Below are 15,389 nucleotides of genomic sequence, written 5' to 3'. Positions count from 1 at the left end.
AGCACCTCGTGGCATCCAATTTGCTCGCTGTCTCAGTAGAATCGCAGACGTCCCCTTCCACCCCAAGCCCTGCACCATCCCCCAGCCGTTTACAAGCACTGTCAGCGACAATGGAACGCGAGCAGCTCGGACATTCGCCGTCGCGGCACTGGCGTGCTGCACTCTTATAAAAGCAAGTCTCGGGATAGTTAAACGCACGTATGAATCTAGAAACTGCACTGCGCATGCGGCAGCCTCTGTGCCGCACCGCGCAGGTGCAATTCCCCAGACAACAGTACGCACGCGTGATTCACGAGAAAGCATTACGCATTCGCCTGGGTCGGTCCCGCACTGCGCATGAGCAGACTCTATACGCACTGCGCATGCGACACGACATAGTGCCACGCATGCGCCTGTCTTAAAAAAAGAAAAAGCACTACGCATGCGCTGGATTCTGCCCAGCACGGTGCGTGCGCCACTCTCGACCCCGCAGTGCGCATGCGCTAGCTTCGGCATTGCAATTGCGCATGCCAGCCCACTGCACTGCGCTGCAGTGGGTCCTCAAAACGCATGCGCCGTCCTTTTCACAGTACTACGCATGCGGAAGTACGTAACTCAGTGCGCATGCGCTATCCTGGGCACAACAATGCACATGCGCGAAAGTCGGGACCAGACAATGCATGCGCCATCTTTTATACCGTACTGTGCATGCGAGAAGCGCGTTGGAGCGCTGCGCATGCGCCGGCATTCTCATGGCATTGCGCATGCGTTTGTCTCTGAATCACATTGCGCATGCGCCTTTCATCGCACCGCACTGCACATGCGCCACCTTCTTGCACTGCACATGTACCAGCCTTTGCACCGCACTGCGCATGTGCCAGCCGTGGTTCCGCGCCGTGCTTGTGCCATCCGCGGTCCCGCAATGTCCATGCGTCGTAGTCCGCTCGGGATTGCACATGCGCCAGTCTCGGCACTGCACTGCGCATGCGACCCACTGGGCACCTCAGTACGTTAGCTCCCTACTAAGCATGCGCCAGCCTCGGCTCAGCACTGCGCACGTATCAGTTTTCGCACCGCACTCTTCTTGCGGTATTTTTGCTACTGGAGTGCACGCGCGCCAGTCCCGGCACCGGAGTGCGCATGCGCTTTCCTGGGCACTGGACTGCGCACGCGGCAGCGCACACACATGGTTACGTATGCTCATTTTCGGACACACAGCTAGGCATTTGACGGATGCACGGCCTGCTGCGAGCCTAAATCGTCCGTTCTCGTAGCAGACTCGGGAATAAAACCGCCCAAGAAAACAGACAAGGTGCACTGCGGATTGGAAGAGAGAAAGCCATTGCTGAGTCGGCGGTCCAACAATAGACTGCTCGCCCGCATCTCAGGAGTTCGCGAAAATGTATGCTATTTAAAACTTTCTGGTGCATGCGCACTGCTGCCTGGAGGACTATGCATAACAGAGATGGGCGGATCGTTTGCGCAGAGGGACAAGAACGTACGTACACCACCTCCGCGTGTTTAAGCGCATGCGTCCTGCTCCCTGCAACAACATACAAACTCTGCCGCAATTCCATCGAGTGGCCACGTGGGGGCACCGGAGACGGCAGAAACAGCTTCTTCGCTGTTTCTTCAATTGGCCACGAGGGGGCATCAGAGACAGCAGAAACAAATTATCCGCAGTTCCCGCAATTAGCCACGAGAGGGCACCACAGACCACAAAAACAACTTCGATGCAGTTTGGCCGATTGGCCCCGCGATGGCAGCAGAGACCGTGGAAATAACTTCACCTGTAGGATTGATGTGGATCTGCACCACAGCACCCAGCGATCGCTTGTCTTTTAACGGCAGAGGAAAAACACAGAAGAGAAAGGGTGGGAAGGGAAAACGACAAAGAAAACCAAGGACATCTTCGACAAACCCACCGAACCTGCACTATGTGCTTCTGAATATATGTCAATAAATAAATAACCAGCAAATTGATGTTGTCATGCTTTTTATTATTCAATTTTTTTCAGCCAGCGTCTGAGGTGATAAAAAAAGCTGGTATCAATCGGACAGATGTATGCAGCCAAGCCCAGGACGGCTTGGAACAATTAACCAAATTTGGTTTCGGTTACACGTTTGTGAGAAACACTGAAAGCCAAAAATTTCAGGTTAGACAAGGATCTTACTGATAGCAGCAGTTTAATCATTACTACAGTAACGGGCGCACCCTATTGGCAAGGGAGAAATTGCACACCGGTCTTCGAAATTCATTCTGTTCTATACTCTAAACCCGATGCAGATAATGCTCTCCTGGTGCTCACTCATTAAGCATCTCAGGCTCATTATTTCCCCAACACTGTTGCTGTGATACATTTGCAGATAAGGTCCATTACCAACCTGTTGTTTCTTGGGTACGTTTTGTATTCTTCCATGGAGGGCAATAATTCCAAGAGTGAGCACATTCGTTCTGTCCTGTGCTGGGCTCTCTCCCCACCCTGCATATTTGCCTTACCTTGTGCCTGGCTCAATTCTACCCCAGTCAGAATGCCCCAAATCTTAACTTTTTACTCTGTTCAGCAACTTACTTAGTGGAAAGAAAACAGCTATTTCACAAGAGGGTTGCAATCTCAGTAAAGGCCTATACTACATACAGAAAATACTGGAAGCTTCTACTGCAAAAACACAATCTACCTCTCACAAGAGCAATGCAAAACAGCCAAGCAACTCTTATAAGTAACACAGTAGTAGCAGCTACCGTACCTGGCCTCACCACTCTGAGATCCCACCCGGGTCACCTGAGGTTTGTAAATATCCACTGGATCAGTCATGATATCAAGCAATTTGTCATCAGTTCTTTCATTCACAACTGGTGCCAGGACCTGCCACAGGGCATTCTGACCACAGGCACCACAGGTGAACTATTTTAATAACAGTGGGACAGGTATTCAGCGCCGTTTCAAGGATTTGATCTACTTTTGACCCAAAGGAAGAATTAATATGAAACGTGAGGTATGCATAGGTCATCATGAGGCATGCTTCTCAGCATCACCTTTGGGAAACAGATAATGGATTTGTCATAAAAGTCTCAGTACAGCAGTAACATGCAATGCTATTTAAGAAAAATATGAGAACACTTTGTGAGGAGGCAAGAAACTTTACGACCTCCGTCTGGGAAATCCAGCACCATTTGCCCACAGACTCCTCTTTGGCAACTGTTCTAGATTCAGCTGTACATTCTGTTCCAGGGCACAACTCAAATCTACAAATGAAACAAAGGGAATTTTACATAAGCAGAAGAAAAAGAATGGTATATTTCCTTCAGCATTTAAAATAAGAAAGTAAGCAATCAACAACAGAAGCCATTCCTACAATAACACTATGGGAAACATAGCATCAGAGAAGAAAGCATCCACATTTCCCTGAACCACTGCTCACGAAAAAAAATAAAAAGAAAAAAGAACAAAGAAAAAAATACATTTCTTTTAGACATTACTTGTTTGAAGGCATATACCACCCTCACACTTTAAAAGCATTACAAAAAAATATATAATGCATAGAATAATCTCTTCCAACAATGTGTATTTGGTCTAGGCAGCAGGTGGTGCAGCTCTGTATCATAAAGAACTGAAGTCATAAGCACCAAGCCAACGTGCCTATAGACCAACAGAATCTTGAAGTAGGACAGCCAGTGAAAACATCAAACAAAGCACCTGATTCTCAGCCTTCTCATTCCTTTTTGAAAACCCAGAGGCCTCCCTCTAAGCTCCACTGCTGGCCTGTAACGCCCCAGCTTGCAATCTGTTGGCAGTCCTCCTTACTAGACAGCAGAGAATTTAGATTGAACTGAATTTTAGGAAGGCATTACATTAGATCAAAAATAGTGCCTTCCTGAGCAACAAAGTAGGGGCTTAAGACAAACGGCTTAATCCCTAAAGAACAAAGTTAATTTGTCCTTTCCAGATTATAGAAAGGACTAACGTGAAACAGAATGAGCAGAATGCAGGGACAGTTTAGTATTATCTGCAAATTAGCACGGGACGTCACACAAGAAAGGCTTCCATTCTAGAAACTGTCCAAACTGAGGCAACAGCAAGGCTGTGTCCTATGCTACAACATACCTGATCTCCTCCAGCAGCGCTGTTTGGGAAAGCTGACACAGCAGATATTCCTCTCTCTGACTGGACGCACAGTTACACAGCGTGGAGATGACCAAATCCATGAACTCTGTGCATTTGCTTTTAGGCATCTGAAAAAATCAGCTTGCCCAACTACACCAGGCTAGTCTACAACAAGAAGAAAAATGCTTGGTGCATGTGTCCACAAAGGCCAGCGCCACAAAGAACTGTGATGCCCCAATGCTGCAGCGCATTGCAAAGACTGCGCTGACACACAGAAGCCTCTATGACAAGAGGAGTGCACTAGGAGCAGCACAAGAAGCTGCATACCTGAAGGAAGTAGAAAAGATGTCGACAGGCTTCCAGCTTTTTCCTCCCCTCTTCTCTTCCCTCAAAGCTTTCAAGTTCCCTTTTGCTTGTTCAGCATCATCATGTCAGAGAGCTGCTTCTTGTTCTCCTTAGAAAGCTTTCTGCTGTGAGAAACTACATCCTGCAAAGGAGAGAGAGGGACATATTCCACGCTTAAACATTCCAAAACAAGCAACACTGGAAAAAGTTGCGCCTGAGGGTCTGCTTTCTTGCATGTGGAAAAGACAGAGGCAAGGTATGTCGGGGGCTGATGAAGAGGAACGTCACTTGTTGGAGCAGTGAGTTCTCCATCCTGTGCCCGAAATTCCTGAGTCTGTTGAGAACCCTAGAAGGACTGACCACTCTGAGCAGTGATTACTGTCAGAGCTGGTAGCATCCTGAAGATGCTTGAAAACCCCTTACTTTCTAAACTGGGCTTCAAGCCCCAACCCCTGTTTTCTATTTTGCTGCCTCACTGCCTCTACATACTCTGAGAATGATGGCACTTTTTGCTACCAGCATCAGCCTGAGAGTTGGAGCCTCCTTTGGAACTGAAGTTTACTGCCACGGTTCAGAATTTCACACCGGGTTAAACCTAGCGCCGTACTATTCAAACAAAGTAAAAGGTACCAGATCTTCAGCTTGAATGAAAAAAGGAACCGCTGCATCAGCGATGTCATTGAGCTTTTGTGAAATTAATCATCAGCAAAATGACAGAGGGGCCTCCATCAGCCAATAAACACCAAGTGGTCAGAGTACATTTCCTGCTCTGAAATCTCTTCCACCCTCTGATACAGCATCCAAAGCGTGAGAAATTAAGGTGTGCAAGTTCATGACCAACATAACCACAAGTGAACAAAACAGTTCTCAAGGCCTTCCACCATTCAGCCTGTTGCCTTCATTGGGTCAGCGCAGTTTGGTGTGGGTTTTCTTTTATGCTCATTTGTTTGCTTTTAAAATGCTTCAGATCTTGTCTCTTTTTCTTCTACAACCATCCTTCTAGGGATACATGCTAAGTAAGCATGAGTATGAACTAAGTGGGAGGAAAACCTGCAAGTCTGGGGGAATATTTTCCAGCAAGTCTGAACAAGTGAGATCCGAGGCCACGAACTCCTTGCACTGACTAACTGCCACTGGCCTCAATTCATTCTGCTCGTCTCCTAACAGTACACTTTGATCTTGCAGCATCATTTTTTTTTCCACTAGCAGCCCAGTTTTGTTGTCCATTAAACTTAAATCATTTTCAAGTTGCTGATTATACTGGATGAAAGTTACAACTTCCTCACAGAGTTACATCAGCTCAAGGTCCTCCTGAAAATGCTGGTCAATGATTGAGCAGGCAGACAGATTTCTGAACCATGCCCACTGGTGGGTTTTCAGCATTAAGTAAAAATAAGTGACAAAACTTCAGAAAAGAGATTCTTACCTTGGGAATCATAGAATTGCTCATGTTGGAAAAGGCCTTAAAGATCATCAAGTCCTACCACAACCTAACCATACTACCCTAACTCTAACAACCCACCACTAAATCATGTCCCTGAGCACCACATCCAAACAGTTTTTAAATGCACTCAGGGATGGTGACCCAACCACCTCCCTGGGGAGCCTATTCCAGTGCTTAACAACCCTTTCTGTAAAGAAATTTTTCCCCAATATCAAACCTAAACTTACCCTGGCACAACTTGAGGCCATTTTCCCTCGTCCTGTTACCTGTCACCAGTGAGGAGAGACCAGCCCCACTGTCACTGTAAGCACCTTTCAGATATTGGAAGAGAGCAGCAAGGTCTCCCCTCAGCCTCCTCTTCCCCAGACTAAACAGCCCCAGTTCCTTCAGTAGCTCCTAGTAGGGCATATTCTCCAAGCCCTTCACAAGCCTTGTTGCCCTTCTTTGGATCTGCTCCAGCACCTCAATGTCCTTTCTGTACTGAGGTGCCCAAAACTTAAAACAGTACTCGAGGTGAGGCCTCACCAATGCCAAGTACAGGGGCAGGATGCTCACCACACCATTCCTGATAAAAGCCAGGATGCCATTGGCCTTCTTGGCCACCAGCACACACTGCTGGCTCATACTCAGCTGACTGTGCATCAGAACACCAAGGTCCCTTTCCATCAGGCAGCTTTCCAGTCACTCCTCCCCAAGCCTGTAGGGTTGCCTGGGGTTGTTGTGACCAATACGCAGGACCCAACACTTGGCCCTACTGAAACTCATACAGTTTACCTTGGCCCATCGATCCAGTCTATCCAGGTCCCTCTGTTGAGCCTTTCTCCCCTCTGGCAGATTAACACTCCCTCCCAAACTGGTGCCATCAGTAAACTTATTGAGGGTGCACTCAACCCCCTCATCAAGATCATTAATAAAGATATTAAATAGAAGCGGCCTCAGGTAGGCAGAGATCTCCAGCAAGAGAAGCTCTCACCTCCACTGCCAATCCTTAAATTAGGTTTGGGAAGAGGTGGATCCTGGCTCCACTCCTTCCAATCACTCAGGCACATTGCTTGCACCTGAGCTCTCATGGGTTGGCCTTGCCTTCTCACCAGCATGTTTCAGGCCATGACTTAGCATTTCCACTACACATACTTCATATTGTCCTATTTCCAAAACACCAAATTTGATGGTGAAATGATAGGTGAACATTTCTCAGATGTGCTTTTTCTCTCTCTCTCTGTTCTGCTTGAGAAGAATTTATTGTTCATGTATTGCTAAGAGAAGTAACTTACACAAAGAGATTCTTTGGGAGAAGGAAATGCCTTTCAATAATCCACAAAACGAGGAGAAGGTATCTAATTGTGTGACAACACTTTTTGTTGAACAAAACTAGTCAATAAGTGTGCATATAGAGAGCATCTGGCAATTTTCTAGCAAAATTAAGGGATTTTATACCTGGATGTGAGTGACTGCTGGAACTTGCTTCTTCAAAAAACTCACTCTGGAATCGAATTCCTGACAAACAAGATAGCCTCAACAGCAAGCCTGAAGCTTCACAATCAGGTTCTCGTTGGACAGCCACAAATGCTCTTGGTTGTATGCCACAGTGACTCCAAACACTGTGCTCTGGATTAGCGTTATGGATGAAAAAGAGACAGGAAGAGAGAACAGAGATGCAAGAGATGGGATGTTACACAGTGGTTTCTGTATTGTGCTCAAGAGGAACTTACAAGACGCCTTTCAATAAGCAGCAACACCACAGTCCTTTACCCCTTGACCAACAGAATAAATTTTGTGAAATAATACGGAGGTTTGACATGCAAAGGTAGGCGATAAACAGTAAAATAAGTTTAAAAGCTTGTTAACAGTGTTTCACCACAATAGTACTCTCTCTTAAAGTTGTGATAAGGACTGAAATGGTGGCAACTTCATCTTCAGAGAAAAAGAGTATGTACTCTGTCTGTATCTCCTGCCATGACAACTGTGTCATTTTGCACAAATTCAGACAGAGCATCCCATCCTCTCTCTTTGGTCTGCTGGTTATGATAACAATGACAGCCTTCTCTCACCTAGTGTTTCACCCATTCACTGCCACTGCCTTTCAAAAGCAGAAACTGCAGGGTGTTTGGTCTGTCCTTCCCATATAAAAATATGTTGCAATAAGGAAATATATTCACAGAGGTGCCTTCCTCCAAGCAAGAAAAGGAACACCTGAGACCCTACTGTACTACTACAAGAACTACTAAACACAACACATCCTACAAGTGGGGAATATTTTACTGTTAACTTTTTTTTTTTTTTTTTTTAACATAAAGACTTTAGTTTACAAGGCAGCCTCAACTTCCTGTAACACAGGATTCCAACAACAAGACACCCCATAATGCAAAAGACTTCTCTCCAGAGGCTTTTTTTCTCTCTGGTTTCCATTCTACGTGCAATAATCTTGAATTTATTGCACTAATAGTTATTTGAGGTTCACCTGTTGCCATATTTCCTCTCTTCACTTCTGCCAACTCTCACTACTTTGTCTCCACACACTCTGGAGTGACTGGAGTGATCAGATCACTGCTCAAAAGCCAGATGGAATGTCTGGAAATACCTGGCAAGTAATAAACAACATAGGAGACAAAAATATATACTTCAATTAATTTATATTCATCCTACATCAGAGAATCACGGAGTGGTTTAGGTTAGAAGGAACCTCTGGGGGTCATCTGGCCAAACCTGCTCAAGCAGGGACATGTTGAATACTGTGGATAGTGCAGGCCTCTACTTATCAGAAACAATAAAGGAGAATGACACAAGGTACGGGAAAGGATGACAGGAGGTACAAACTACTCACTGTACAAAACAGATTATGCTTCTTCAACCACAAAGAGCACAAAGAAGCTACAGAACTTGGTTTCCCCTATCACAGAAACTATATTATTCTTCATGTTCTGCAATAAGTCTTAATAGTAATCAAACTACATTATGAAGTAGAGAGTTTAAGCACACACAAGTCTCTACTTCTTGTAGCACCTGGATACGCTAATACTCACTTTTCAATCAAATACCATGAATACTGTCACCTTGCCAACTACATAAATCATTTGGATAGAGTTACACAAAAAACACAAAGAGAGGCTCCAGCTCGTGAAATTTATTAACCACAGGTCACAACTGCTCGAAGAATATTCCAGGACTACCTCTAACAACAGACCAGAAACTGGATTTCTTTTGATCAATTACGACAGTTTTCTTAGCAAGTTTTTAATCAACATTTGCTTACTTATTAGCTATTCCATTTTCATGCTGACACATTTTAAAAAATAAAGATCTTTGTGTGTTCACTTTATGGCACCACAGACCTCTGGCATGTTACAGCCACAGCTGCAACTCCTGGGACCTAGTTTTGTTCACAAAATGCCCTTGTCCTTGAGAAGAATGTCAGAATTACAGAAAGCTTCTGCCATTAAATTCCATGACTCATAGCAGCTTTCCAGTTCACCTGAGTACACCTGGAATTTCTTACCACCTCAAGCTTACTTACACAAAAATAAGAACCACAGCCGAAACCTTTAACCAACAGAATCAACCAAAACGCTGCTGTGCTGTACGTTTCCTTGAACTTTGTCAGATTTCTGACTACGTATGAACCGCCATCAGAAGTGCTAGAACTAAACTCATTCACTACGGAGTGCTTGTCTTTCAATCCACAGCCGCAACTAAAATTGCTTTACAGTTGTATTTAACAACTTTTATCTCTAGTAGCACTTCCAGAACACAACAAGGCACAAAGCAACAGGCCACACAGCACACAAGGGGAAGGTAGGTTCTTCAGAATCACCAGAGCTGACTTATAGCCCTCTATTCCTAAACGGAAAGCGGCTGAAGAATCTATTCTTCTAGAAAGATTCTGAGGCCGAGCAGTGCAAGAAGAACAAAACAACCACCTGGGCAAGGACCGCCCCCACTTCGCCAAGCGAACAGCAGCTTATGGAAAGGCTCTACAGAAGAAAAGCCTAGCTGAACGTGGGCAACGGGCTCTTCAGCATTCCTCGGGTTAAAATGCGCCGTACCTATTTCTGGCGGACGTGCACAAAGCGACAAAGCCCCTACGAAAGAAACCGCACCGACACACGGAGCGAGGGAAGGTCAGGGGCCCTCAGCCGCAGCTCCCTGCGCTGGGCGTCCGAACGGCTCCGGGCCTACCGCTGGGCTCCGGGCGAAGCAGACGCTGCCCAAACCCAGAGCCTCCCGCGGCCAATTCGGGGCCCGCCGCGCGCAAGGAACCCGCCGTGTCGCCCCCGGGGCGAGGGCGGAACCGCACCGAGGCGGCAGCAGCTCTCACGGCAGCGGGCTCCCGGAAAATCCATCGCGCAGTCCCGGGAGGGTGGAAGCAGGAAGCGCCTTTTTTGGGCCTCGGAAGTACCATAAAAGGCGAGGTGGAAACGCCAAATATGGTGGTCCCGGTTCCGGCCGCCGCTGGAGTAGCGTTTCCGTTCGGCCTTGGCGGCTCCGTGCCTGCGTGACGCGGCTCGGCCTGCCGCCGGCGCGCTCCCTCAGCGGCGCGGTGTGCGCTGCCCGGCCGGGCCCGGCTCCGGCGGCGCGGGTGCCGTTCCCGAACAGCGCGCCGGGTCCCCGCGGTGCCCCCGAGATCAGCTGTGCTGCTGCCAGCGATGACGCACTTTTTTTTTTCTGTCACTAATAATCACAGCTGAAGCTAGTCACAAATCACAGACCGCCGAGGTTTAAATCAGCCAAACGAATTTTCTGACAGCGGCCTGACGAGAGGGCCTGTGCTGCCCCTAGCACGCGTCTTGTCCGGCTCCAGACCGTATTTGCTCAGAAGGGGGGAAGTTTCCCAGCCGCTGGCAATGCCTGCTGCTTCCCCGGAAACAGCTCCTTGGGAGAGATTTCTAGCGGCGCTGTGGCCTCCTCTAAAAAAAAATTCTCACGCTCCCAATAAAACTACGGAGTAAACTCCTTAAGACTTGTCCTCTTCAGACCAGCATGAAACAGGAGGACTTCACAGAATATGCACAGAAACCCTGAAATCTACTTCCCTGTTCCTGGACAAAGGCCACAAAAAGACCAGGCACAGAAGGCCACGTGTTTTCTTTTGTTCCTGTCATGCATGTGGACAAACAGTTCAAAGCAAAAGTTGCCACGGTTTAGACCAAAATCTAAGGACTGCATTCAAGAGGAACTAGCCAGGGAATTCAGCTTGTTGCACTTCTAAGCCTGTGGACTTGACTTTGGCAAGTATTAGGGTGTGCTATCTCCTACAGAAACTGCTTCCCATTGAACATTATGCCAGATATAGGCATCAACTCCTGTATTTACTTCTCAGCTCCTCACAGCTGTAGATATCGAGTACTTTAAAGAACCTACCTGGAAGGACTGACACTAGAACCCTCCTCTAGATCTGCACTGCTACTTCTCACAGCTGCAAACTCCTCTGAATTCACTCCATAGGGAGTTCACGCACTCTGAAATATATTTTAAACCATCAAATAAGGATGCATTTTCCTTCTCCAAACACTAAAGCATTTGTACTAAAGGCCATCAAGCACATGCACTTCTTATGCCCTGTGCTGTGCAACAGAAGAAGCTATGACAACTCTCATCTCCCTGCCTTCCATCCATCAGCCACACATACTGAGCTTATTTTATTTTCAGCCTGGAAACTGTGCCATTGTCTTGACATCCCCTTTCTACTACCCAGTAAGGTCTTTGCATAGCTGAGAATCTGACTTTTAAGCCTCACCTTCAGCACTGGGAGCATTGTGTTTCTTTCTGTGATAAGCTCACATGCTTCTGGAGAAGCCAGAAAACAGGAATTGTGATTACTTCCAAATAGTAGATGATGCAACCAATTTAAGGGCATTTGCTGTATCCACACTTTTGACAGCATTTCTGGACACAGGAGTGACTGATACTCCTTCCTTTCTTCATGAAGGTACTTCTCCAGGAAACAAATAGCACCCGTTACTTCCTAGCAGTCGGGTTTGCTGCAGCAGGCTTCTTATGTGGCAGCTTAAAGGAAAATGTGAAAACTTACATGATTTGATTTTGTTTTTTATTACATTTTCTGAAGGACATTGGTACACCAAATATCCCATTGGCAGGAAAGCGCATTCAATGTATTTAGAAGCCAAACAGTCACTTTCATTCTAACAAACACAATTACAAAGTAAAAATAAATCACAAAATAATGAACTGCATGTTCATAACATACAAAAAATTGCTGCCTACTCAGTAGGTAACTACAACATTCCAACTCCTGAATATATGTACTTATAAATTTACATTTTTGTAACAAAAATAGACTTTGAGAAGTGGGGTTTTGTTTTTGTTGTTGTTTTTAATTTGTTTCTTATTTGTTTCTGTGGGGTTTTTTTGCTTATATTCTGTCTCCCGGGGCATACTAGTTCTCCCTTCCCCACCCATTCCCTGCTTTCTCTTACATTCTTTGCATAACATCCCTTTTGCTTTAAGGCAAGATGCAAAGCATCTATTCACACAAATGCATGACATCAGCAAGGCTTCACAAAAAGGCACCAAGACTTGTAACTTTAAAAACAAAACTTCTGCCACATTTGAGTGTCTTATCAGGTGATTTTTACATAACATCACTCTTACATGCTCAAATACAGTAAGTGCTGTACCCAAAGAAGTTTAAAACTCGTTAGAGCATTGCCACTAAAATAGAATTAACATTTACAAAATATGGCCCTGCAAACTCCAAATAATACAACATGGATATGCAAAACTTTTTCAACATCAACAGTACCTAAAGGAAAGCAAAACCATGGCACACATACAATTTACATCAGCTATGTGCTTAATTAAAGGTCCTTTCCTCCTAATAAAATACTATTGTTTGTTTATGGGGAAAATTATACTGAACTTATATCCACAGTCCATGCAAATTAAGTTAATCAACAGTGGTGGAAAACTTAAACAGCAGTTTTTTTTTTTTTTCAGGCAGCTGAATTTTAAAGAAATATTAGATAGCCTTGCAACATACAGTGTTGGGGGAGTAACTGAAGACTCCATGTCTCATAGTACCAGTGGAAGAGGTGAATGCTCCTGTTCCAGAAGGTAATCTTAGCAAATCTCAATTGTCCTTGGAGAAAAGGTTGATGTCATGTCTGAAAGTGCTGAAGTCACCTGTGAGCTGAAATTATTGGTAACCCCAGGAGATGGGAAGGAAGTGGCCACTTGGCTCTGAAAAGTGGCAGTGACAGAGGGGTACGTGGTTGCTATAGATGGGGATGGGAATGCCGTGTGTGCAGGGGAGGGATAGGAAGAGGAAGCAGGGGAGGAATACACTGTGCGCACTGGTGAGGGGTAAGTGGTGGCTATGGAGGAAGAGTAGGACGTAGCCACAGAGGATGAGTAGGCAGCAACAGGGGAAGAAGTAGTTGAGACTGAAGCTGCCTTTTCCACTTTCTTGTCCTTCTGCCTAAGATGGATTTTAGTGTGTCTCTTCCTCTCATCACTTCTGGCAAATTTTCTGCCACAAATGTCACATGCAAATGGCTTCTCTCCTGTATGTGTGCGGATGTGTGTGGTCAAGTGGTCACTCCTGCTGAAGTTCCGCATGCAAATGCGGCATTGGAAAGGTTTCTGTCCAGTGTGGATGCGAATGTGACGAGTTAGTTCATCAGACCGTGAAAATCGCCGGTCGCAGGACTCCACTGGGCAAGCATAGGGCCGTTCGTGAGGTGGTGTCTTGCTGGGACGATTAGGGTATTTCCTCATCCTGCTGGGCTTGATCAGCTGGGACTGATAGTTAGTGTTGAGGGTCTTCAACTCCTGAGAGCCAGTCTGTGTGGCAAATGCCTTGATAGTGGACAGCGGTGTGAGGGAAGGCTGCTGTGCTCTGGTTTCAAGGGCTGAGAAGGGCTTCTGGTCAGCTGAGATAAGGTTGAGCTCACTCTGTTGCTGAGAGAACAGGTAATCCGGGATCATTGGCACCTGGAAGTTGGTTTTAGCAGTCGGATAAGCTGGAGGTGGATACTGGATGGGGACTCCAGAGGGGTTGGGAAAGGACTGGGTCTGTGGTTCAGGGAATATATCAGAGCTGGAAGTGGGGAAAGTTGGTGCAGCCGAATAAATTGGACTGTTCTCACTGGCTTGGACAGAACAGCTCAGGGGGGTATTCTGCGAAGAGGAGGGCGATGATGAAGAGGGTGTAGAGGTGGGAGGTGCATTAGCCATGCTCACCAGCCCACTGACAAGGCTGAAGAGGGGCTCTGGCCATAAGGAATTGCTACTGTTTGGGGCCGGCTCTAGGGAGAAGCGCCCCGTGTAGGTAATTGGCGGTAGCCGTGTTGTTTGGTTGGAATAGCTGGTTTCTGGCATGGTTTTCTCGTTGTTCAGGGAGATCTCAGGAAAAGTGTCTGAAAATAGAAGAGAAGTGATTACTTCTAGCAGCCACTGCAGCTCTGGAGCTCCTGCCAGTGCTTCACGAGCCATCCCCACGCAGCGCAGCCCCAGATCTTTGCTTCTGGTTAATTAATAATTGAGTGCAACATATTGCAGCGCCGCTGGCAGGTCTCCAGCAGCAACGAGCCTAGAGCCGCTGACGCACAACATAGGAGATACCCCCGCGCAGCCGCCGGGTCAGAGACATCGCTGCGGCTCAGAGCTCCCGTGGGCGCTGCCGCCTCCGCGGTCGACCAGGACTCCCCTGCCCGCCCGGGCGAGGCCATCACGCTTACCTGCCGCGAGGTGCTCAAAATGTTGCTCGCCGGGCTCCCCGGCCACGCCGAAGCCCGCACTCTCAGGCGCCCCGGAAGGCGCAAGAAACTGCTGTCCCCCGCCACTGAGCAGCATCATCTCCTCCAGTTTGGGATAGTGGCCGTCCATGGCGGGAGGCGAGTGCGGAAAGACGCTGAAGGGATCGGAGATCTGCAGCGAGGGCAGGAGCTGCATCTCTCCCTTGGCCGCAGCCATGAGGGAGCCGGGTTCGGGCTCCGACGGGTGACGCCGCCGCCGCGGGCCAGGGGACGGGCCGGCTGCGGCGAGGCGGCCGTTGCCTGCTGCCTGCCGCCTGCCCTTGCGCCGCGGCCGCCCAGCGCTGCCCGCTGGAAGCGATCGCCTCCCGCCCGCCGGACGGCCCGGGGCTTCCCCCCGCTGCCCGCTGGTAGCGCTCGGCTCCTCGCCCACTCCGGAGCAGCCTCTATATATCGGATCCCACCGGCCGCAGCCCGCCCCGGCCCTGACGTACATGGCCATATATGGGAAGCAGGAAGCCCTTATTTGGAGGCGAGCCGGAGGACCCCGCCTGGCGTCAGCGCCTGGCACCGGGGAAAGCCGGGCGACGGGGGCCCCACCCGCCCTAGACCGAGAGCCCCGCGCCCGCCACGGCCCTCACAGCCGGAGCGGCCCGGTGTCCCGCCGCGAGCAGCATCGCCTCAGCTACCCCGGCCCTGAGGCCCGCGCCGTCCGGCCCCCGCCTGCCCCGGCCTGCCCGCCGGAAGCCTCGGCCGCCCTTTCCATATTAGGAAGCGGCCATATAAGTCTCGGTTCCGGCGGAG

The 15,389-nt window shown here is 48.0% G+C and overlaps 1 protein-coding gene across 8 annotated transcripts; it reads right to left on the bottom strand.

Moving 5' to 3' along the window:
• Positions 1-1,958: 1,958 nt before the first annotated feature.
• EGR1 (early growth response 1) lies at positions 1,959-15,019 on the bottom strand. Of its 8 annotated transcripts, XM_090150752.1 has the most exons (7): positions 14,571-15,019; positions 9,918-14,249; positions 8,336-8,455; positions 7,312-7,482; positions 4,413-4,572; positions 4,086-4,250; positions 1,959-3,226 (listed from the first exon to the last, which is right to left on the bottom strand). In XM_090150752.1, the coding sequence occupies exons 1-2, from the start codon at positions 14,803-14,805 to the stop codon at positions 12,952-12,954; spliced, it is 1,533 nt and encodes a 510-aa protein (XP_090006878.1). In that variant the 5' UTR covers positions 14,806-15,019; the 3' UTR covers positions 1,959-3,226; positions 4,086-4,250; positions 4,413-4,572; positions 7,312-7,482; positions 8,336-8,455; positions 9,918-12,951. The 8 variants fall into 8 exon arrangements, with proteins under 8 accessions (XP_090006878.1, XP_090006875.1, XP_090006876.1 ...); XM_090150749.1 differs by having other exon boundaries at positions 8,336-14,249; XM_090150750.1 differs by having other exon boundaries at positions 7,312-8,455.
• Positions 15,020-15,389: the final 370 nt, after the last annotated feature.

Source organism: Phasianus colchicus, chromosome 15 (genome assembly GCF_987193195.1).
Source record: "Phasianus colchicus chromosome 15, bPhaCol1.hap1.1, whole genome shotgun sequence".
Lineage (NCBI taxonomy): Eukaryota > Metazoa > Chordata > Aves > Galliformes > Phasianidae > Phasianus > Phasianus colchicus.
Note: the sequence above shows the minus strand (reverse complement) of the source record. Positions and strands in the feature narration are given on the sequence as shown.